The sequence below is a fragment of the Ambystoma mexicanum genome, chromosome 10 (genome assembly GCF_040938575.1).
Source record: "Ambystoma mexicanum isolate Mex_15411 chromosome 10, UKY_AmexF1_1, whole genome shotgun sequence".
Classification (NCBI taxonomy): Eukaryota; Metazoa; Chordata; class Amphibia; order Caudata; family Ambystomatidae; genus Ambystoma; species Ambystoma mexicanum.
Genome location: NC_090932.1, coordinates 773,777,738 through 773,802,883, shown reverse-complemented (window position 1 = coordinate 773,802,883; position 25,146 = coordinate 773,777,738). Strand labels below are relative to the sequence as shown.

Here is a 25,146-nt window from a genome sequence, read left to right as displayed (position 1 = left end):
CTTTCATCCACTCTCCTCTTCCCCTCCCTATTGCTATTCTATTACTTCCATCATTTGTCTTGTGACTTTGTGACTTTGTGATAGGAACATGTTGGTCTCTCCCCCCTTCCCTCCTTGTTTCTCCTCCCTCTTCCCCCTCGAGCACTACTTTGAATCGTCGTCAGACCTATTATGGTAGTTGATTGTGTTCTTCGTCTCCTCCTCACTCACCCCTTACCCACCACCCCCTCTCCTCTTGTTAATTTTCTGGCACTACCTCAATTGTCGTCAGGCACGGTAATGTAACTGCTTGTTTTGTCTCATTCTCCGTCCACCCATCCCCCCTCCACCCTTTTTGTTCCTTGCACTATCTGAAATGTCACCAGGCAGATTAAGATAGTTATTTTTCACATTCTGAATTGTTTCAAGGACTTGTAAGAATGTACCTGTATTCTCCCATGTTCCCTCCCTCCTTGAAGTGCTTTGAAACACTGTGTATAGGCGCTATACAAACAATCAATTGAATTAAATGTATGAGATGAATAATTCAGAACATCTGGACTAGTATTTTTTTGTGAATTAATTCGGTTTAGCATGTACTATGGATGAACTTTACATCAGACATTAATGGTTACAATAGAACAATAGTCTTATACAATATGTCTTTATGAATTAACTGTACTGACAGTATGTCCATTATATTGTAGATTGTTGAATTGCACCTGATGAAGCAAACATTTTCCCGCAACGTGTTGTGCCGATTTATTTTGAATATTAAAGAAGATTGGTATACAAAACTTATCTCCTACCTGGATTACTACCATATTTAATTGGAAATGAACATTTGAGAATCCTATGCACCAAATGTAATTCAATATGCTATGTCACTAACACATCCAAGTCATTTTGGTTGTTATATTCAGCAATAAGGTGTGCAGGGGACGGGAGTGTCCGATACACTTCGGACACAATCTGCTTTGTCAGACAAAATGCACAGCATTTAACTCTCAACTGCCAAACATCTAAATATTATCTTCTGAAAAAGAAAAATAAGAATTGTGTGCTGTGTTAGAATGACAAGGCCGAAAGCCTGACGCCTACTTTCCACTAAATGGGACAGATGCACTAAAGTTCATATTTGCTACAACAGAGAGCTGCAATTGAGAAATCAGTGCATTTTGCAGCATTGAATGGAAATTAATATGTAAAGAAGAAACTACATTGCAATTTAAAGCACACATAAGGAAGGTTGTAAATGTTAACAGAAAGGTTTTGTATTTAACCCAAGATGTGAAAACATGCCTAAATGTAACAGTATGCATTTGAAGAAAAAAAAAATCACAATTATTGTTCATAAGAAGCTGACTGAAAGCTGTGCCCACACAAGAAAACCTCCCCCATCAGATTCAAATGGCAAACACTCCTTCACCTCTCAATTTGGTCAATTCTTTGAAGCTAACAGAGCCAGACAGGGGGAAGAGCTTGGGCCTGTAACACAGCTTTGTGGTGGTAGAATGATGGCAGTTGAGTAAACAACGATGCAGCTCATGGAGTTTGAACTTTATAAAAAGACTCAAAATGATAACCTGGTTTGTTGTGGGGTTCTGGGTTCACTGACAGTTGACGGGCACCAGAGAATGTCACATGAGTCAGGGGGCAGGGTTACACCACTCTGCTCAAGGAGAGAAGAAAACATGTGCCCAGGTCTTAGCCTTGAAAGAAAGTTAAGTGATTGTATTGCAGAGTAAGTGAACAAAAGGCAGAGTGACATGGCCACATACAGATTTTGGAAACCAAAAGAATTTATTGGGTGAAAAAGTATGCATGTAATTAAAAGGTTCTCATAGAATTATATGGAGAATCATATTTTGCTCAAACTTGGGAACTGTAATAGATACAGAAAATCCCCATCTTGTCATAGGAATCCTCTCATAATTCAACCTTGGGAACCAGAGTTAAGACAAAATGTGATTGAAGATTCCCAGAAAGAGTTATGGATCGGAGAGTCAGGAATATGGTAACTTATTAAATCAGATTAATTTCTGTAAAATGTCAAGACTAACTGAAGTCTGGGGAGCTTACGGCTAAGATGGTTACTTTCCTTTGAGCTCCAGGAGGAGGGGCTGAGACAAGTTACAGCTCGCTGCTGAAAGTTCCCAATATCGTGCTACAAGCAGGAGGGAGCCGTGTGACTGCCACTTCAGTTTGGGGCTGGGAGACAGGAGCTTTGCTGCGCACCAGTGACTGAGGTGTAGCTCCCCCCTCCCCGCCAACCAACGGCTGGGCCGACAAGCCCCTTGAGACACGCCGGAGCAACGGCGACGAAGTGAACTGCCCAGGGGGCTTAAAAGCTGCCCAGATGTCCCCTGCTAGGCCACATAGAAGCGGGAGCAGCTGCGGGGAGGAACAGCCACGCCCCCCCCCCGCTGGCAGGAGGCTCGTCTCCCATGGCTTGCAGAGACCAGCCTGATAGCGGCTGGGGAACGGCGCACAGATCTGCAGTGGAGACAAGCTGAAGAGATGTCCTGCTGCGGCACGGCCGTGCGCACATCTGATGGTCTTCGTTATAAGCCAGCTAGGCCACCTTGACCCGGCAATCCCCCTGGAGGTGGGCTGTTGCACTGGGCCACAAGCCCCCTTAGCCCACTGCGCCAGCTGCATCGGGCATTGAGGTGAGCCGGGGGACGCAAAGCTGCAGGCGAGCCTGAAGTGATAGACTGGTGAGGGGTGGAGTGCCGGCAGCAAGCAGAAGACCGGACCTGCCTTAGCTCCCCACGCATATACAACTCGCAGACCCTGCTTGAGGAGCAGCGACGACCACCACCCCACGCCCCACCGGCTGGTGGGGTGCTGTGTAACACAGATGAGGGAGATGACAGCACAGCAAACTTGCGCCACAAGGCGGGGAAACAAGCAGCCCCAACTACCAGCTCAACGGGGGTCTGACGGAATCCAGGAGCCCTGTAATACAGAACGTGGTGAGACAGAACCTGGTTTCCACTAATAACACTGAACAGGTGGGGAACATACCTTTGGACCTGCAGGCATATCCAGAGCTGCGCCCAACTGCTGGGCCCATATCTGACAGACTGAATTTACACAAACAATGCCAAACTGTACCAGCTGAGTGGGGAGAACAAGAGAGGCAGTCTGCAACATGCACTACCCCAGACCTGCCAGTGGGGAGGACTGGAGGCCGATGGCTAAAGGCAACAAGAGGCAAGGTTGCCTGACATTCATACAGAAAGAGGGGCGGACACACTGTGCAAGCAAAATGTGGAACTCTGGGGCAGAGCAGCGGGGAAGGTGGATCGCTGTCGGCTCTGGTGGGATCTGGGGGGGGAGAGGGGGAATCGGCTGGCCCTCCTTCGGAAATGCATTTAGTATTGGCGGAGATGAAGAGCGGATTTGCCTCTGAATACCAAGATGGACACCATGGAATACAAGACGGATCGCATGCAGGACAGGATTGAGAAGGAGAGCAGCCACACTAGGGAAGTGGAACATAGGGTCAGGGTCCTGGGAAACACCAGTAATGAGGTGACTCAAGCAATTTGAGACTTGCAGGCAGAGGTCATAGATATCCGAGTCAAGAATGAGGACCTCGAGGTGAGATCCAGGCGCAACAATATCAGAGTGGTTGCAATCCCGGAGTTGGTGCCTGCTCAGTATATGGAGGTGTTCATGGAAACCTTCATTAGGGAGGTGTTGAATGATCCACCACTGTCACAACAGTTTCTGGTGGAGAGAGTACATCGAATATCAACTCAAAAACCTTGGCCACAGCAGAACCCTCAGCCAGTCATTGCCCACCTTCTGAACTACCAGGAAAGGGACGTCATCCGGCCTACCGCACGGGAACTGTGCGAGCTCCAGTATAAAGGTGCCACAATCTCATTTTATCAGGATTTCACTCCATCTGTTCAGAGGGCTAGCCTGTCCTTCCTCACCGCCAAGAGACTGTTGAGAGAGAGAGAGAGAGAGAGAGAGAGAGAGAGGACTTCAGTATGAAATTCTATACCTGTCGAGGCTAAGAGTGATCCACGTGAACAAGCCATTTCTTCAAAACCCCAGCCGAGGCCATCACCTTTGTGGAAACACTCCCGAAGCCTTACGAGCACGTGGCTCTGACTGGTGACCCCTCCTGCGCTGGGCCCAGCATGGGTGGGAACAGGCTTGAATGTTGTGCTGATCATGTGCTGCCCCAGGAGACAATTGTGAAACCCTCGTGTGACTGCTGGAACTCTCAAACATGGCATGATGGTAGTATTCTACTGTAATGAAACTGGCCTGTTGCTAGACATCCTGAAGATTATAGGCCGCCTCCTCCCGGGGAAGTCTTGGAGTGGGCGGTCGTTAGAGGTTGCAGAGTCTGGTGCCCCCAGAAGGGCGCCATGATGCGTTATGTTGAGGGTTGGTAGTCTACGTGGTGGGTGAATCCCACTGCTAGTTGGGGTTGGGCAGCGTGGGTGGGGGTGGAATGGGGGGAGATGGGGCAGAGGTTGAGGGGTCTACTGGAGGGAGGTGGGGCAAAAGGCTCAGGGAACGTTCATTTTGAAAATGGATTCACGTCTACTTATGATGCAGTGGCACCGGGTCGAACAGTGCTGGTGGGGATGCAGGGCTTTGCCCTGGTGGTGTACAGCTGGCTGGGTGCCTGACACTATGGAGTCATAGCTGGTTGTAATGTGAGAGGACTGAATAACCTGCGAAAAACTTGTGAGGTAATTAACTACTGTGATCGTCATGGCGATAAGGTGCTCCTGTTGCAAGAAACCCACCTGGTTGGAAGAGCAAACAAGGACGTGGCTATATCCTGGGGGTTTAGTGGATACTACATGTCACACTCCATATACTCAGCTGGGGACATGACACTCCTTCACAAGTGACTGATTCCATCTGGTGGAGAAGGATATGGACCCTCAGGGCAGATTTGTGATTGTGTCGGGTAGCTGCTCCCATGTCCCGATAACCCTTGCGAATGTTTATGGTCCCAATGTTGATAACCCTGTTTTTTTTCTACTCACTCCTGGCTAGATGTTATAAATACATGCACACCGGGCGGGTGACTGCAATGTTGTTCTGGAAACGGCAATCGATAGATACTCAGGGACAGCTCGCCCTCTCCCCCAAGCAGCTGCAATGGTGCGACAACGTTTGTCCAAAGTGAAGATGCAGGATGTGTGGCGGGTGCTCCACCGTAGGTTGAAAGTATACTCCTATTCATCGGTGCACGGCACATCCTCACGGCTGGACTATGTATTAGCGAGTCCGCCAATGCTGCAAATGATGCTGGACTGCCAGTTAGTGCCAAGAACCCTATCAGACCACTCCCCTGTGTTATGAGCAGTAAACGGTGGCAGTGAAGGAGTGCCCAGGCCACACTGGCAATTCAAGGCAATAGCCATTTTAGATGTAGTGTACCGTAGTAAGGTGGTTAACATTGTGAGGACGTATTTTGAAAATAACACTGGGTTGGTGCACATGATGGTTTCCCTACGGCAGGCATTTAAGGTGGTCCTTCGAGGTGGCTGCATGGCTATATAATTAGGGGACAGCTCCAGGAATTCGAGGATGAGATTAAAGTGGCGGAAATGTCAATGGTCTCATCAGATGATGTGAGAGCCAGGGTGGGGCTGAGAGGCCTTCTTGACCGATTCACCAAAACAGCTGACCGCAAAGTGAAATACCTAGCATGCCCAGTGATGGCGCATTGGTATGGTGAAGAGGGCAGGCCATGTCAGTTACTGCCAGCGATGCTATGGCATGAGCGGGGGATATTGCGGCAATACGGCAGCCTGATGGGCAGGTAGTGCTGGAGTCTGGTGCTATTCTTGATACCTTTAGATTATATTTTTTAAGTATATGCGAGTCGCGGGGTTCCCCAGTTGAAAAAGACCTGGCTGAATATCTGGAGGATGGCAACGCTCCCCAGGCTCACCCCAGAGACGATTGACGTGCTGACCAGGCTAATTTCGGTCGAGGACATTCTTGCTGAGGCCCGTGCACTCCCCTCGGCTAAGGCTCCCGGGTCGGATGGCATAACATCGGAATTCTACAAAGAGTTAGGACCAGAGGTTGCTAAGTATATGGTGGGGGTTTGGGAAGAAGCATTGGGTTCAGGACAGCTGTACCCCACGATGTGCAAAGCAATGGTGACATTAATTCTAAAGGATGGCAAGGACCCACTGCAGTGTGCCTCGTACCGTCCAATATCCCTCAATTTAGATACCAAGACCTTCGCCAAGGTCCTGGCGGATAGATTGCTTCCATTCATCCAGGGTGTGATACACCCAGATCAGTCGGGGTTTATTCCGGGGCGATCCACCATGCTGAACCTCCGCTGTATGTAGCCCAGATAGACCCCAAGGTGCAAGCAGTGGTGGCTTTCCTCAACTTGGATAAGGCGTTTGACTCTGTTGAATTGGGTTATCTCTTCGAGGTGTTGAAGGTGGTGGGCCTGGCGCAGTTTCTTGCAGCACTGAAACTGTATTACACTGGCACAACTGCTAGGATTGGCCTGTTTGGCAGGCACTCTAAGGCTTTCGACCTGGGTCGAGGCATCCGTTATCACTGTTACTCTATGCACTGGCAATAGAACACCTGGCAGCCTGGCTCAGGAAGTTTCACTTAGCACGCAGACTTGCGATGGAGGAGTCCAGGGAGGCAATGTCTCTGTTGTATTTGAACGATCCGTGCAAGAATCTACACCCGCTATCGCAGGAGGTTACAGATGGGGGATAAACTCAGTAAAAGGCTGCAACCTTCAAGGCATGGTCCCCCAAGTTTCCGAGTGCTGCCTGGCGCTGCCGATTCTAAACTATCTGATTAATTTGGCCTCTGCTAGGCGACTTGTCTCCACCATATACAGTCAAGTACAGCGTGAGTCCCCCTCAGCGCCGTTGAAGTATAGACTGCATTGGGAGAGGGATGCTGGGTCGACTATTACAGATAAACAATGGGCAATCTTGTGTGAGCGCGTTCAATACCCACCTTCAGGTGATCCCGCTGAAGACACTCCACAGGGTGTACCTTACACCGACCCGGTTGCACCTCTTTGACCCCACTAAGTGTGATAGGTGCCCAAGGTGCGGGGCGCCCCCGTCCGACTTCCTCCACATGCTGTGGTCCTGTCCCCAATTGAAAGATTTCTGGGTGGGGGTGACTGGTGTCCTCTCCTGTATGCTGGGGTGTGATGTGCCTTGTGAACAGTTTTACTGCATGTTCGGGTGGCTTCCTTCTGCACCGTGCCTAGGCCGAAGGTTTCTGACCACTTAAATTATAGTGGCCCGGAGATGTATATTAATGAGGTGGACCGGTCGTGCCTCCCCTACCACTCGGGCTTGGCTGAATGAAATGATCTGGCTAAAGGAAATGGATAGGAGTACGGAGCACTGTCTGGACCGCTGGCTCACCCTAAATGTATATGGGGCCCCCTGGTGTCTTATCTCTTGTTTGTTTATTAATTTGTAGGGCGCACTGAACCCTTAATAACTGGGCACCACAAGGTATAAAAGGATACTTATTGAGGAAAATACAGTAGGGTACAAACATTGAGAGGGATACAGTACAGTATGGGGTCAAATACAAAAGGTACAAGCAAATGCAGTCAGTGGTTACAGAGGCTGGTACATAATCATAATCATAGTAGCTAAAGAGGTACATAGGTACCTATTATTGGATTGCAGCCAGTTGATAGTGTTACGCCTGAAGCTGTAGTAGGACTGTCCATTCTGAGATTAAGTGGGAGTGCATTCCACGACGGGGCGGCTTTTACCGGGAAACTATTTCCACCCGTTCTTTTTAACCTAAATCTAGGTATCTGTAGGCAGTGGGAGTTGGCCGCTCAATAGGGACGAGGCAAAGTTCTTCTAACTATTCTCTCAGTAAGGTAGGGGTGAGTTGCGTTATTGAGACACTTAAATGTTAGCAAGACTGTCTTGAAAAGGATCCGGTCACTTATTTTTAGCCAATGGTGTTCTCTTCTCACATTAGATACATGTTCTCTATTAGGTATGCTCAGGGCAGTTCCGACGGCATTGTTTTGCAACATTTGAATTTTGTCGGTAATGTATTTATTGGCTCCCAAGTACAGGGCGTTGCAATAATCCAGTTTTGACAGTATTAGGGCAATGGTGAGGATGATGCAGCTAGTTTGTGTTAGGAATGGTCTGCATGCCCCGATAAGCTTGCAGGTATAGGCGGTGGATGATGCCAGGGAGTTTACTTGTTTCCATAAGGTTAAGGTTGAGTCAAGGTAAAAACCTAACGTTTTCACTTCTTTAGCTACTTTGATTATGTTGCCGTCATTATTGAAGGCAGAGTAGTTGCAGTTAAGTTTTTTTAAGTTGGCCACAGACCCAAGAATGAGGATCTCAGTTTTGTCGTCATTCAGGCAGAGGCCAGGGGTTGCCATCCATGCCTGAATGAGGAGGTATATTTCATTTACCAAGGCTGTATCAGAGACAAAATTGCCTGAACGGGGAATGAGAATCTGGGTGTCAACTGCATAATTTGTGTAGATGACACCCAGTCTGTCCAATTTGTCGAATAAAGGCTTGGTAAATATGTTATACATAGTTGTCAAGACGCAAGAGCTGTGTGGAACACTGCATGTTGTCTGAATCGGATCCGCCAATGTGGATAAAACTCTCATAGTTCTATTGTCTAAGAACGACTGGACCCAGGCTACGGGTTTGCTCGAGAAGTGGGCTGCCGACGCTAGTTGTGTGCACAAAACTGCATGGTCCACCAAGTCGAAGGCCGCCGACAGGTCAAGGTCCTCCTTGTTACCTTTGTCGTTGAGCTCGTCAATTTGTGTCTTAAGATCGATTAAGCTGTTTCCCTGCCGTGGCCTAAATCCAGATTGGCGAGAGCCTAAGAGCTGGTTATCTTCGAGATAGTTCTGAATGAAGGGTACCGTGTTGATGGGCCTATAGTTAGTGGGGATGGACGGGTCTAGGGTTTGTTTCTTAAGAGGTAAAACCCATGACTCTCTTAAATTGCTTGGGACAGTAGGCGCTAAATCTCTCGCAGCATCTTTGATCAGTTGGGCAGGGCAGTTGTCACCCTTACAGTTAGATGGCTTTAAAGATGCAATCATTTTCTCGGTTTCCTGGATGGACACTTTGGTAAATTTGAACGGTGCTGGAATGGGTGTGTCTTTAGTGGGGACGACTAGTTGCTTCTCAGTAAGGAGCAGAGAAGCTTTTTTTTGGCAATTCTAATTTGAAGTGTTGCAATTTTGTTGGCTAGGGCGTTCTGGATGATGGTGCACCATGGTTTGTCTTTAGGTATATTGTCTGGAGGTGGTATGGGAGATTCTAGTTCCCGAAGGATCACAAACAATTCCTTGGTATTGGAGCTGGCGTTAGGGATTCTTTCGTTGAAGAGATCTTTTTTGGTGCAAATTATTTCTTTTATTTTTATCTGTGTGCAAAGTGGTTTAGTTGCGATTTGTTTTCATCGGAAGCGGAGTGTCGCCACAGGGCTTCTAATTTTCTTTTATGGAGTCTTAATGCTTTAAGGTGAGGGGTAAACCAGGCATTGAGATGTGCCTGCTTTTTACGCTTACGTAATATGAGGGGCGCTATATTATCAAGGGCCTTAGTTATGGCATTGTTGTAGAGCTCCACAAGGAGGTCAGGGTCTGAGTTGCTTGGCAGAGCGTGGATGGAGGGAAGGACGAGGGGTCAAAGTTTGCCAGGCGTAATGTTTTTTTTAGATCTAGTGGGGAGAGGAGGTGCCATAACTTTGGCTTTGGATACTTGTTTATCTATAAATATGGAGAAGTCAATTAAATGGTGGTCAGTCTATAGTTGAGGGGTTATTTTAGTGATGGTAGTTGTGCAGTTCAGGTCGGCAACGCAGTCTAGGGTCCTTCCTTTGTCATTTGTTGGGGTGAGGACTTTTTGGGTTAGTCCATGTTCAGCGAGAGACGAGGAGGTCTGTATATTAGGTAAATTGTTACGGTGCAGCAGTTAGAGATGGGCAATTTGGCAGTGAGTAATTCACATGATCTAAATGGGGATAGAGTTAGGTGTCTTATGGCGAGGTTAGCTTTCGCTATAATGTCTAAACTGCCTCCTCTGGCAGTAGGTTGGTCCATTCTGATTAATTGATAGTAAGGGCTGGGCCCATGAGTCCGTGACGGCTAGGAAGTCAAGATCATTGGAGGATAGGAGGCCTGCTATTTCTATAGCATGAGCCACTAAGGATCTGGCATTAATCAAGGCTCCATATACGGGGGGCCATATTTGATGGTTTTTGGGGTTCCATGGCAATAGGCTTGGGTTGGTTAGTGTTATCGCTGGGTAACGTTAGTTTGGGAACTTGCTCAAGGCATGAGGTGGTTGTGTTAGAGCTAGAGCGGGAGTTAAGGTCCTTGTTGCTGTTAGTTCTAGGCTCATAGAGGCACAGTAATCTAGCCCGGAGTCTGATATTTCTATCAAGTGTGGGACATGGTGAGTGCCTAATGTGGGACATGGTTAAATAGGTTAGTAGTAGGGTGAGCAACAGAAAGGTCAGCAAGGTCTTTCTGAGTAACAGTTTACTGAGTAACAGGTACCGGTTGGGATGGGCTGGTTCAGCCTAGACGTGGCAGTCAAGTGGGCTAGGCTAGATCACATGCAAATCAAGTGGGCTAATTCGATATGGGCGACGCCAATGCAATTCAAGGTGGCTAGTCTGACCAAGGCAAAGCAATTCAAGTAGGCTAGTCTGACATGCGCAGGGCAAATGCGGATGCAAATCGGCTAGTTCAGCAAAGGCAGGGGCAAATGCAAGTCAAGAAGCTAGTCCGATGTAAGCAAGGGAAATGCAAGTTAAGTATGCTAGTCAAACGTGGGCAGGGCAGGTGCATATCAAATAGGTTGGTTCAGCATAGGTATGGTGGAAAAAAAAGTCCATTAGGCTAGATCAGCATAGGCAATGGCAGATGCATGTAAGGAGGCTAGTCCAGCATATTTGTGCACAATTACAGCAAATAGGTTTGTGGTGCGAACATAAGCGAATAAGGTTGGGTGAGGGAGCAATGACTCGACAAAGAGTAAAGAGCACATTGCTACTGCATCGTGACATGTAGGCTCAGCAGTATTATCTGGTGCGGGTTCATTGTACGGTTCGGGGGTGAAGCAATGATCTTACTGGCAAAGCCGTAGAGAGCGAAGACGCCTCAGTGTCGTCCCGGTTTGGACAGGTTAAGAAAGGGGTATACCCTTAGGATGTGGCCCTTTGGATTGTGAGCTCGGCAAGCGCCATCCGGTGATGCGCTACACAGGAACTAGCGGGCAGTGGCCTATCGGCGGCCATAGGTGTTGCTGTGGCCATCGAGCAAAAAGGTTGCACTTCTCCAGAAGCTGACGTTGATGCAGCAGGGAGGGCTCCGGCCCTTCTAGGGAGGATGCAGCTGACTCAGTGACACAGCTTACATAGCTAACTCAGTGCCCGGATGCAGGGGTGGTTGGATCGGAGGCTGTCATCTAAACAGTACCATAATTCATGTCTGCTAACTTCTCTTCTCTGCCTTAAGATTGGTTTTGCAATGGGATGTTGCTGTATCCAGCTACTGAAGGTTGTATTATTGCACTGTGACTACCATTATGCATTACTGTAATGTTTGTCTGTGTGATTTTAACTGAAGTCTGTGCTGCCAAAATCACAAAAATCTGCCATGTTTAATGGCAAGTACGTGGTGACGCCAGACACAGGTTATTGCGACCGGCATGATCAGATCAAGACATATATGGATTGCTACCCTTATTTGTAAATTTAAAAAAAAAGTGTCATGTTGAAGATCTTTAAACTCGTATGTGAGTTGGTCAGAAATGCAATTTCAGATGGGTGGAGCAAGAACTCCCGGAGATAGGTTGCCTGGTCTCCAGGCCCCATCACATTGAAGGGTCTAAGACTTGTTATGGGAGGAACAAGAGATGTCCAATAAGCTGGTACTTTATAATTTGGACATTTTCTGGAGTGTGCTTAGGAGATTTAAAAACTAGATGCACACTGGGAAAAGGGGACTGATGGAAACAAGGTGGAAATCAGGTGGGCAAGAGTGGCTAGGTAAGTGTTAAAAAGCCACAGCGAGAGGATAGAGCCCTGAGGGACTCCGCAAGTAGAGAGTGAGGTAGAGGACAGAAAAGAGCCCATTTGAACCTGGCAGGGTCGATTCGAAAGGAATGAGGTCAGCCAAGTAGTTGCCCAGTCCATGATGCCCAGAGTATCAGTCAATTTAGGAAGATGGACAGATCAAGGAGGATGAGAACAGAGGGAGAGTTGGAGTCGAGGTTAGAGAGTAAGTTTCACGGGTGTTCAGGAGAGTAGTTTCCATGCCTCTGGCTGCTCTGAAGCCAGACTGGTCGTCGTGGAGACAGCCAACAGATTCAGTGTGCTGGATTAATTGGGAGATGAGCAGCTTCTCCAAGAGTTTGTGGAGGAAACGGGGGGTGGAGAAGGGATGGTAGTTAGCTCGGCAGGAAGGGTCTGCACCAACCTTTTCAGGAGGGGTGCACAAGGGAGTGCTTGAGAGGTAATGGGAAGGAGCCAGTGGCAAAGGAAAGGAGTGATTGCAGAACTCGGCCAAAGAGGGAGTGAGGGCGGCAATATTGTTCTTGATAGTTCTAGAGGAGCAGGGAAGAACCTGTTTGGGGGAGATTCATCAAGCAAACAGTATTAGTGACCTCATCCGGTGCTATGGGTGAGAAGGAAGGATGGGTAAAGAGGGGCTACGGGAGGCTTTAAGTGCAGGTGAAGGAGGGAGGGGAGGAGAGTGAGAACAGGATGTCCTTGGTTTTGATAGTGAAAGGGGAGGCCAGAGCCGTGCAGAGGGCCTGGGAAGGAAGAGGAGAAGTAGAGACTGCAGTAAGATTGGCAAGTTCCTTACAGATTTTGAAAAGTTTAGCCTTGTCGTTGGTGGCCACCGAGATGTGGGTTTGAATATAGGCCCACTTCTTAGACCGGTGGGTCTGCAATGCCTTTGGAGCAGATGACAGGCCAGTTCGTCAGGAGATGTGCGAGAATCCAACCACTTCCGTTCTGCAACTCTGCACAAGCTTTTCAGCGAGGCTAGGTTGGAGTTGTACCAACGGTTACATTTGGAGGCAGGCTTCATGCGGATCCTCACAGAAGGGGCAGGGATATCAAGGATGTTGGAGATGGAAAGGTGAAGATTAGCAAGGGAATAATGAGTGTAAACAGCAGGGGTGGGGGGAATAAAAGCGGAAGCAAAGGCGGCTACTGACAATTGATTCATCGGTTGGATGACAGAGAACGAGCCCAGGAGCACCAGAGGAGAGGAGAAAAGTATCAGACCAAGGGAGAGGTGTACTGAGAGGGAGAGGGAGAGGTATACTGAGAGAGAGAGGGAGAGAGAAAGAGAGAGAGGTCAGCTGGGAGTGCAAGGAAGCAGGGGGGTGGAAGAAGGGGAAGTTGCAGGAGAAGGGAGGAAGTTAATGGGAGATGGAAGGTGACTTTCAAGAAGGAGTAGGTTGGGCTGAGTGCCCTGGGCCATGATAGTGCCATTCAAGAAGACATTGATGATGCACTTAGATGAAGGGAAAGGAGCCAATACCACTTCCCATCTGCTTCCACCATTAATGGGTGAAGAAGAGAAAGGGGAGAGGACAGAAACCATATGGGGAGTCCAGAGAGGTAATGATAAAGAGAATGTCAGTAATAGTAATCCTGGAGAGAGCACGGACATAGGTGTCGGCAATGGGCAGACCTGGGTTTGAGACCAGGAGACCCTTAAACATTTTCCTTCCAGGCTTCGAAAGAGAGGAAGGATAGGTAATAGAGTAGAAGTTAGAATAGATAGGGAGAGGGGAAGAATAGGAATGCACAGGGAGAGGAGAGAGATGACGAGCTGCACACTGAACGAGAGAAGTCACCAGGCGGCCTAGCAGCCAAGTAGGTACAGGAAAGCAGGTGTTTTAAATAGGATTCTAACAAGGGAGCTAGGATTAAAATACCAAGATTTGAAATTCACGAACATGAGAATGCCAGCAATTTAAACAGGGCAGAATTTAAATACACCCAGATTTGATTCAGAGTTCCAAAGGCAGGCAAAATGCAGCAATTCAGATACAGGCAACACATACTTCAATAGACCCAGGTTTGAAATTCACACACATGAAAACGCAGCAATTTAAGAAGTGGCAGTAGGTTTTATACTAGCATAGCGTTTGGCATAGGCAGTGGGATTTGGTTTTTGGATAGCATTCAACTTTTTAATAGGGCCTACAGAATCAGAGCAACAACTAGATTCAAATATACAGTTTTGACAGAGTAATTTAATTGAGCACATGCAGAAAACAACGCATCAGTTAACAGTTTTCAAATTTTAGACTCAAAAAGCAGATTTATATAGCCCGCTGATTTGGAACAGGCAAGTTAAATATATAAATAGAAGAAAGAGGCGTCACAAGTTGAACTGCAGCAAGCAAGCAGTTAACAAATTAACAGATGAGAGGATGCAGTACCAAACAGCCCGAGTGGAGAGATTTCAATGCAGCTGATCAGCATGCAGAGGGCAGTTCTAGAAAGTCCATAGGCGCACTTTAGTCGGGAGGAGGACACAATGAAGCTAAGTCAGGAGGGTAAGGGGCTGCACCAGATGGTAAAGATACAAGTGCAGGCAACCAGGGCAATGCATGGATCGAGGTGCGGTAGGATGTTAGCTCAGACAGGCGATGAGACTGGCTCCTGGTTGGGGGGCAATTATTGTTTGTAGGCTGTCAAATCAACCATGGTAATGCACAGGAGGGTAACAATTCTGCTAGAATGGTGGGCTCCTTTTTTCACCAGTTCTCGTTTGCTTATTGTTTCTTGGGTCTTCTTCTGCCGTCCTAGGTGGAAAAGACCTTGGTTGAAGTTAGGTCTTTGATGGGATTCCTTTCTCTTCCCTGATTGGACAGTCAGCTGCCCCTTTGTGTAAGCTGCAGGGCGAGTTTGCAGAAGTTATCCTGTACATTCTGATATAGTTCAATCCTGGATGCTGCTGACATGTTGACCACTGCAGCTGAATCGTAAGAGGAAGATGAAGAAAATATAGCTGTAACGATTTCTGATGTAACACGGAGACTGATGTAACACTTATTTCCAATCGATCTTGAGGTCCCGAAATGCACAGACTACTACTCAGAGGCTGGTGAGATCTACTGGTCACAAGAGGACCTGCAAAACGAACCATCCCTCGACGTGCTGAGACCTTGCTGGGCTGCAAACCGCCGATACCAGGGCACCTCAATTTTAAGTGCAGTGCAATGTCTTCCGAAGTCAGATTCCTGCTGAAACGTGGGAGTACTCCTGCTGGACATCCAGAGGCAGTATTAGAATCCCATAAATCATCTCACCAGAGTGCAGGACCGAGAGAGTGAAAGAATCCGACCAGCGATATTCGTTCTTAATCTGGTTCCTGTGAAAGGGCGACAAAACCATAAAGCTGTGAGAAGCCTTGAAGAATCCTTTGTTGTAAGCCTGCTTTGGCTACTGCAAGTTCCCATCTAGTGTCAGTTTCTCTCGTCTCCAGACCAAGAATCCAGGGACCAGGTCCTGTGCTGCTGCATCCTGAAGGCATCCACCGAGAAGCTCTTCTTTTCTGCAGAGGTACTGTGTTGGCTTGGGTAATACTTCCCTTAAGTCTTGTGTGAATCCTGTGAGGCCGAGTGGGTGATTTGAGTGTTTGGAGTTTTCCCAAACCATTCACCAGGCCTAAAGCTGGAACGCATATCGGGAGCCTTCTGTGATGTCCCTCAATACTTTCAACTAACTCTAAAGTGGCCCTCCCCCCTGCACTTCTCTTACTGCACTTGCACCATCCGAATGTCACAAGGCCTAGTAGGATAGTTTTTGTTTTGTCCTCCCTTTACCCCCACCATCTTGTCTTGTTGCGCCTCGAAACTCATTGTGTATAAGCACTTTATAAATACTCAATCAATCAATACTTATCTGAGGAAATATCTTCTGGAACTCTGACTTAACTGCAACTGAACCCTATCCTGGCCTGCCTACACCGGGCCCCTAGACCACTAGGGTACCTCTCCTGCCTCGGAGAAAACTCATGCTATAGACATGGGAAGGACTTTAAAAGATAAGGCTTCTGTCTAAGTACTTACTTGCTAAAGAAGGTAGTGTTGTAACTGTATCTCTGTAATAGAATAGGTCACAAAGTGTCCTGAAGTTTTTTATTCCCTTTAAGTTGATGGATACTAGTATAGAAGTTATTTTACTTACTTTGAATAGTATTTTCCCCCTTCTAAAATGTCGTAAGTGTTGGTGCTGTTTTATTATTCTTCAACTGAATGAGTAAAAGCATACCAATAGGGTTTACCTACCTTGAATAACTGGGTGGTGTTCTTAAAGTGAACTATTGGGTGTTGCTTTCCCTGATCTGCTTTAGTGCATTTCTAAAACAGTCTTGGAGTGAATACTTATCTGTGAATTACTGAATGCCATTCTTTAAAGTATAATAGATCACTTGCCTTGAACAGCTTTGCTCTTCCAATTCCTGTAACACAAATAGTGTAATACGTGTAATATACCAATAGGTTATACTGAGCTAGAATAGCCCTTTCTCTTCTTAAACTGTAATTGGGTTCTGCTTTCCCGGAATTGCTTTAGTGCACTTCTAAAAGAGTTTATTAGGTTCTTACTTGTCCATGAGTAGCTGAGTGCCCCTCTAGAAAGAATATGACTTATATTACTAGTTCTGAACTGTGTTCTTCAAAGTAATACCGGTGGTGTAACTATCCATTCATAATAGGAGACAGTTACATATTTTGAAAGATACTTGTAACAGTGTTGGTATAATTAAGTGATTCTGTAACTGAATACTGTACATTAGGATCAGTGGGGTCTACTGCCCTTGAATTACCTATTGTATTCTGAAAGTATAACTAACCTGGTCTTATTCCCCACGAACAACATATTCCCTTTCTGCATGTAAAACTTTAGGTTTGACTCACCTTGAACTGTTTATTGCCATTATTAATAGTGTTATACTTGGGTTTGTAAACTAAGTATTGAGTTGGTTTTTATAAATGTGTTTATAACTTATGTGAAAAGTACTTATCCCCCCCAATATTTATCTTGGCCCACTGTATTTAAGATAAACCCTTATTTTTACAATACTTAGTGCATCAGTGTTTCTTTGAACCGTATGTATGCACACTTTCTTTGTACTGACCTACAGTCCTCCTTCCCTCCCTCCTAAGATAAGCTTGGCTGCTCTGTCTACGCTACCAAATTTCCTCAGGTGGTACAGCCTTTACAAAGAGTGGAATTTTTGTACTGCCTCAGATATGGTTTTATGAAGCCTTTATTTGGACTTTCGAAAAACTGTCCCAATACTGATGCCTGAAGTGATCTCCATCCCCACAATCCCTGGGCTTCTCCAACAGAACGAAGGCACAAATACATAAGCCACAGAGTTTTAAGGAATTTCCACAGTGGTCCTTGAGAAACGGAGTATCGAGGATAAGTAAAACAACCTGTTTTGGCCCCCGTGTTGTATGGGTGTAAAACCCTAGCCCTATCTGTCCCTTACATAGCTCTGAATGGTGGTGTTCTGGCCTGGTAACTTCCCTTGGGTCTCCTCTGCGGTGGTTGGATTGGGCAAGGATCTGTTAAAGTGATTCCTCTAACTTTTATTAACTTCTGGAACACTTAGAACTACTTGTTGGCTCAAGCCTGCACTTGTTCATCTTCCTAAAATAAAATCCTGAAAATACTTTTATTGGGATCTGACTAAGCGCAATAGGTCCCTGCTTTACTAGCTAGGGAAGGATATTTAAAATCAGTACTTTATAAGGTTTGTATATGTGAGGAACATTTTTTTCTGAAGTCCAACTAAGGGCTTAGTAAAACCATACAACTGAGACAGTACACAACTCCAGTCTTAGTATAAGGCTGTACCACCTTAGTATAATGTAGCATAGACTGAGCAGCCAGGCTTATTTTAGGAGGGACAAAGGGCTGTAGGAAGGTACAAAAAAACTTGTAGTATACCAAGGAATCAATAGAAACACAACCAGAAGTATTATAAAACAAAGCTTTATTATAAATACAGTTAGGCCAAGTTAAGTCTTGGGGGTAAGCACTTTGTCATAGAGTCATAAACACATAAAACACCATACAATGCGTTAAAGTACACAGACGGAAGCATAGATCCTGTTGTGAAAACTAACAGTGTTTCTAGGGAAGTCATAACTTATCAAACACGTTTAGTATAAGACACCTATTCATTGGGAGTAAAACGATCAGATCCTTTAAGATACATCACCCCTCAGGGTCAATCATTTTTCAAAGAAATGTGCTGGGGGTACATCTCTGTCCTTGGCTGGGGCCTCCCTCTGGAACAGCCTCCCTGCCACTCTTAAACCTGGGGAAAACACTCTCTGGTTCCGGAAACACCTCAAGACCTTCCTCTTTGCTTCTGCTTTGATCCCCTCTCCCCTGCTGATCTGTTATCTCTTGGCACTGTGCACCTGGTCACCCTCTGTGCTCCGGGCCCAGGTTTCCTGCTCACCCTGCCACCCTACCGCACTGCCTCTGGGCAACCTCTTTCACTGGGGTCTGTATCTGTGCCCATACAGCTCTCCCTCCCTTTTCTTTCCTCCTGCACTTATCAGACCTACCCTGTCTGTTGCCTTCAACTCAGCACTTGCCAATTGCACTACCACTTTTGTTGATTTTATTATTTATTTATTATTATCCATTCTGTTTCTCCTTTGCCCTGCATTTTCCCCTCCCCCTCTCCCATGCACTTGTGCGTTTTCAATGTCAATGGGCCTAGTAAGATAGCTGTTTTGTTCTCCCTTGTTCCCCTCTCCTGCCTTGTCGCGCTCTGAAACACCTGTGAATGAGCGCAATAAAAATAAAATATCAATTACTTTACAGTAAGTCAATTGTAGTAGACCCTGTCAGTCATGCAGTGACACTCAGTTAAGGAATCACTTGGTAAATAAACCAACCCTGTTACCAGGATACTTTTCTGAATAGTGAAACACAAATTCATGGAACAGTTCAAACCTTTAACTACATTCAGGATAACACACAGTTATACCGGGCGAGTAAGACCTTATGGTGTATCTACAATTAGAGTTGCACTGAATTATCAGTGGAACATAGACTAACGTACGCAATAACGTTCTACACTAATTTAGGATTGCACCAGGCAGACCAAGGTCAGCTACTCCTTTAGGACACTTATTAAGAATGGCACACAGCTTTTCAAGACGGGTCAAACCCAAGTCAGACTTATTCTAGACAGGCTAAACAGCATGTCAGGGGAAGCAAGACCCAGTTGGTATACTTGTACATGTATATCCTAAAAAGAAATAGTAAAGTGAAGCCAACAGAATTACTTTTGGGAAGAGGCACAAACAAATCACAGGTGAGTAAAATAACCTTATATATACTTTTCAGAATGGCAAAACACATTAGTAAGAACTTTCATAACTGCTCACTCTCAGAGTGACAGTTGCCAACCAACTCTTTGGTGAGGGAGTAACTTTTAAACTTTTGTTATACTTTTCAAGCCAGAATCCTTTTCTTAAGCAGTCGTTCGTAGTCTATTGCATAAGTTCTCACAGAGGCAGAAGAGGGACCTAAGTGGTCTGGGTGCAAGCTGTAGGCGGGCGAGATAGGGTTCAGTTGCAGAAATAGTCAGAGTTCCTGTGGACGACTGTTCAAACAAGTAAGAATTTCACTTTAGAGTTAGTTAGGGTCCATCGACTTCAGAGAAGACACCCTAAAAGTATTCCAGCAGTGGGCCTGGGTGAACTGTATGAGGGGAACTCCCAATCACAGGAAACACCCCCAAAAGCTTTAAAGAAATCGCACAGGTGTATAGTAAGTAAATAGCAAAACAAAAGAGGTGATGGCTAGAAGGTTTAGAATGAATCCTAACCTCTGGCATTGCTCTGGCCAACCCTTCAGAACATTGTTCTTCAACTGCCAAGCCATTACAGAAGGGGAAAGATCATATGCAAATCAGGCTTGGCTCCAACCCCAAAGGGGTAGTCCAGCCCGAACTGCTAGGTCACATCCCTTCTGCACGAGACCACAAGCATCCCCAACAAGGCCGAAACATGTCTGGGTTGCTTGTTTCCGTGCAGAGGGGACCTGGCCTAGCAGTTCAGGCTGGGCTGCTACCATTGGTGGCAGTACCAGACTGATTTGCATATGGATGGACGCCTTTTGCAATGGTGCAGCCAATCTAAAAAACGGTGGTGTGGAAGGTTGCCCAGAGCAACGCCAGTGGTACAGATTCATTCAAAACCTTCCACCCATCACTTTTGTGGTCATGGTAAGTAAATACCCCAGCCAACACAGAAGGAAAGTTGCAGCAGGAAGACTTTAGGATCTGCAGCTAAAATCCCAGTTGATGGATTTCTTCGTAATGAAGACAGAAGACAGGACTCTGGAAGAAATTTTGCAGCCGGGGTCAATGGGGAACACTCCAGGCAAGGGTTTCTTCGTGGCTGGAAGCAGCTCTGCGGTTTTGGTGCCCTTTCTTCAGGAACCGGAAGAAGACTCAATGTCACTGATTGGATCCTCGTTGCTAATCCGGTCAAGAACTCTGGTGAGGGGACTTCAAGAAGTGGAATCATGTCTCTGGAGGTCCAGCAGGATGCCACCAAAGTTTCAGCTCGATTCGGAAGACAGTGCACCGCACACTGGCTCGGGGTCTCAGGGTATTGGTGTATTGCAGCCTGGCAAGGTCACAACACGTTAGTGGAATTGTTCAAAATGCAGGTCTTTTAATCTATTGGATCTCACCAGGCTCTGGGTCACGGTCATCGTTTTCGGAGTACCGAGGTCGCTTGGAAGGATGGTTAACAGCAGGCTCTGGTGACACAGCAGGCTCTCCAGTCGCTGGAAATCATTTCTTCAGCTTCCTATTCGGATTCAGGTCCAGTGGTCGACTACCTCTTCAGCTTCTAGGCTCAGACTTTTATGCAGGAACCCAGCCAATCAAACAGGCATGTGGGTGCTGACAGTCCTTCCAGGACAGCCAACCTCCCAGTTGGAACTGGAATCTTGCAGGCAGGCTAGAGGACAAAGGGGTGCAGATTTTTGGACTCCTCCCTCGCAGAATCTGGAGCCTAGGCGGGCTTGACCTAGGTCTCCTGCCAAAGATAAAATGGACACAAAGGACATTCCCACCCTGGATGAGGGGGAAGGACCGTGAAAGGACAAGGAAGACTAAAATGATGAGACCCATGGGTGTCTTTACCACAGCTGTGGAAACAGCCTGCGGTAGAGGTGCACCGAATTAGGAAAACGTATCACAGCCACTAGCCATTTAGGGTCAGCTTGTCCCTGTAACATAAATGTTACATTGAGAATGAGAAAGGGGATACACTCTAGAAAGGGGATACACTCTATCCCCCCAGCACTCCACATAAGGTGGGGTGTGCTGGTCTCATCAAAATAAAGTTTAGAGGATAAAATATCCTTTCTATCCTTAGGAACTGTTCTCACAAGGCTAGCCAGAGAAAATTGAAAGGGGAGCCCAAAGGGCATCCATCAATAATAGGCTGCATATGCCAAAGTTGTCAAGATGATAAAATTAAAAGGACACTATGGAGAGTCTTACAAAGGACATCCATAAAAAGAGTAAAAAGAATCTGAGTGTGGAAAAAGGTTCCCACTCACTGAGGTATAGGGAAAAATAATACACCAGTCCAATAACAAGTTCTGGGGATCTCACAAGTGAGGGAGATCTAGCACTAAACTTAAAATGTTACCCAACAGTATGGTGTTGGCTACTTCTTTATTCTAAACTGATTAGTTCTCAAAGACTTGATTACTAACCTGGTTCCATTTCCTTTATTCACTTGCTTTGCTACACTTGCAGTACTTGAAATATATATCCAACTGTATTTAAAGTGAAGTGTTGGTACTCTTAGCAGAGTACTTCAAGGCGACTGTATATATAATATTAGTGAATGTTTAAGTTGTGTTACTTACCAGTGGTTTTTCATTGAGAAGCATATTGTTATAAGGCCTTAATAAATAATATAATTTTTATACATACTGCTTAACTTGTGTTATTAAGAGTTTTGTGTGTGCTTAAATGACTCCTTCACACTCTCACTCCCTCCTAAGTCTAAGCCTTGCTGCTCATCCACAACACCCAGATAGAGTTTTGCTAGACATTGGCGTTTCTCCTCGTTCATTAGAATAGGATGGCCTCTCAGAATCTGTCCACAGTGCTGATTCTGAAAATCCATCTGAACACCAACCATGGAATGCTTAAAGGTGAGGTTTAGCATTTGATAAGGTCATACATCACTTTTTATTTTACTCTTGGTAGATGTACTGTTAATTGCAAGTTTTGCAGCTCTACTGTTAGTTGGAAGATGTATATATATGCAGTGCATTCCTGGAGCTTTTGTTGAAGAATTCAATCATTTGGCCTTCATAGTCCTCAAACAGACAATACCCACATGTTAATTCAACTAGGTTTCATCCAGCAAGCTATAAAATGCATATCCCTATGTCCAGTTGTTTGGATCACAGTCTAATTTATTTTTTTAAACCTGCATCTTTAATATGTGAAGGGGATCAGCAGCATGTATTTTTCTTATTGAGATATGTTTGACTTAAAAAGTATTAATTTGCAAGTTGCCCAATCATTTATTTGATGAACTTGTCTGACTACATGTCAATGTGCTTATGCCCCCATGAGTGATGGAATTTGCTGGCATTCGCAAGTTCTTCTGGATGACTTAAGATATTCACAATAACTTTAAGAGTTTTATAGTAGCTGCCACTCTACTACCCGCCTTATACCAACTTGACCAAGCAAGACCAGTAGTCTAGTTTGGGGTGGATGTGGATCCCAAGGCTGCAGTGATACCAATGCAGACACTTTTGTAAACATTTTGGAGAATGTCTTTATATCAAACCATTAAGACAGCAAATTGGTTCTTCATCATGCCTGGGACCCAAATTGAGATCACTTATAAATAAAATAAGCTCAATGGCTAGTAGGAAGACAATCAAATCTCCTCTACAAATATTTCCAATCAAAAACGCTTATTAGAAAGATAATCAATTAAAAGAGTAGAGAGGTTTCCAGTAATGAAAACTCTACATTTTCAGGGAGCAACATGTACAGAGCAATCACCCCCTTCTAAGCACTATTTGTGTTGCAATCGCACCATAACATAGGTCACACAATCCCTCATGGAGAGAATAATGAATCAAATCTTAAAAAGGAAAATAATCAACCGGATACAATTCAAATTAAGGAGAATATATTATATGCATTTGAAGGCTTGGGAGAAGTAGTTTTACTTACCAGATTCCCTCAAAATATTATGGGCTTCAAAATCAGCTTGCCGCAATGTACTCAAGACTCCCGTTGTCAGGAATGTGGGAGTAACATCAGTAGGAGGCTCTTTGACTGTAGGACCAAAAACGTACACAACTCTAGACAACAGTAAAGAAAATTAAGAAAAAAATGTATGTTCTATCAAACAAATACAAATTGAATACAGTGTTTGCTAATGCAAAAGATATATCTTTTCCACCAAAAGTTGTAAAACCACTTTAATAGCTACATGCATAGTAATCACACATGAAACAAACCCACAACTATAAAAACATGCAGTCTCATAACATCTCACAAGTTCTAACCAATCTAGAAAAACAATATGGACCCTTATGTGAATATGGGGGTGAGGTGAATCTTCAGAGAATGAAAACAGAAAATGATTGCAAGCAGGAAATAATGGGTAAAGTGACCTTGACAAGCGGTAAAGGGAAGCCCTCTCAGCCTGTAGTGGGAGGCCTACTAGGGTGGAAGCCAGAACCAGTCCTACCCCAGAGGTGGAAGGAAGGGCCCAGTTCTTGCCCCCCCGCTCCCCACCCAACTGTAGTGCCTGTGTATGCTTGGGCAGTACCACTGTTGATCACTCTATTCCTGGTGCACATCATGCTGGCCAAGTTGTTTCTATTTTTGTAGATAACTACCAAGATGCACAATGGTAAAGTGGTAGACTTCCACACTCATCCAGTCCCACCAATGTGAGCCTGCACAGATGTCCATACTGTTTGTTTCTACACTACACCCACATACAAAATGGGCCAGAGACATTTAATGCACCAACTGTGCAGCACTTGTACACACCTGGCTTTCATAGCCAAGTCACATCAGAGACATTGAACACTCACAGCAGAGATATAGAGCCGGTTACCAGCTATCCTAGAATGCAAAATATGCCAGAGGAAACAAAGTGTCATGATAGTGACCCTCCATTACCGATCCGCGGTGGGTCGGCAAGGGAATAAGTGGCAGAGCCAAGACCCTCTTTTGAAAACAGCAGTTTGTAACCCCTCCTTGGCAGCAGACAAGGTTGGCCAGGGTACCCAGAAGGGGGAGGCCTATGGGGGCAGAAGAGAGTGGATATAATAAGGTTTAGGAAAGAGGAAGAGGTGGGTGATTTGGTTGAGGTTAGAGGAGGAGCAGGTGGAAGACCAAGAGATCACATGGAGGAAGGACAGTTGACAGCAGTGTGGAAGCGATTTGCGAAGGTGAGGTATTAATTGGTGAGAGCAAGTGGTCCAGTGTTGAGTGCGCTTGTAAGGTTTTGTGAGTAATAGTGAAAAAGTAGAGTGAGTCAGGGTACAGAGTGAAAGGAGTGTGACCAAGTAGAAATTGAGGCGAGTAGCAATGGAGAGAGAATAGTTGTGTATAGAAAGGCAAGTAGTAGACGTGTGGAAAGAGGAGAGTAGCAGTGGGTTTGAGGAGCTAGAGAGTAAAACCTGAAGGAGTAGGTGGTAGGAGAGAGGAACATCGGAGGGATAGGAGAGGAAGTATGAGAGCAAGAGAAGAGATGATAGGTGGAGTACTAAGGAGGAGAGTAGGAGACAGAAGGGAGAGCTCGAGTCATAGGAGAGGAACATCAGGGCATACAAGGAGAAAAATGACTGGTGCTGGAGTGTTTGTAAGACCGCACCATGACTTCCAGAACTAACCAGGGGAGTAGAGTAGGTCACAATTCGGAAGTCCCAGAAGGCGTGACAAAATGTGAGGTTTCAGAAGACCGGCTCAGACACTGTGGTAGCATTTTTCCGAATGAGTATCTTTATTAATGGAATAAGGTTTAAACAAACGCCCATCTGTTCCTATAGCTAACAGTGGTGGGGGTGGAG

At 45.8% G+C, this 25,146-nt stretch overlaps 1 protein-coding gene across 1 annotated transcript in view; it reads right to left on the bottom strand.

Annotated features, from left to right (window-relative positions):
• The window catches only part of GMPS (guanine monophosphate synthase), a 995,590-nt gene that overhangs the window by 87,398 nt on the left and 883,046 nt on the right, over nt 1–25,146 (bottom strand). Inside the window, exon 14 of the mRNA XM_069618429.1 lies at nt 23,291–23,421. Coding sequence (XP_069474530.1) covers nt 23,291–23,421 — 131 coding nt within the window. The remainder of the gene's footprint in view (nt 1–23,290; nt 23,422–25,146) is intronic.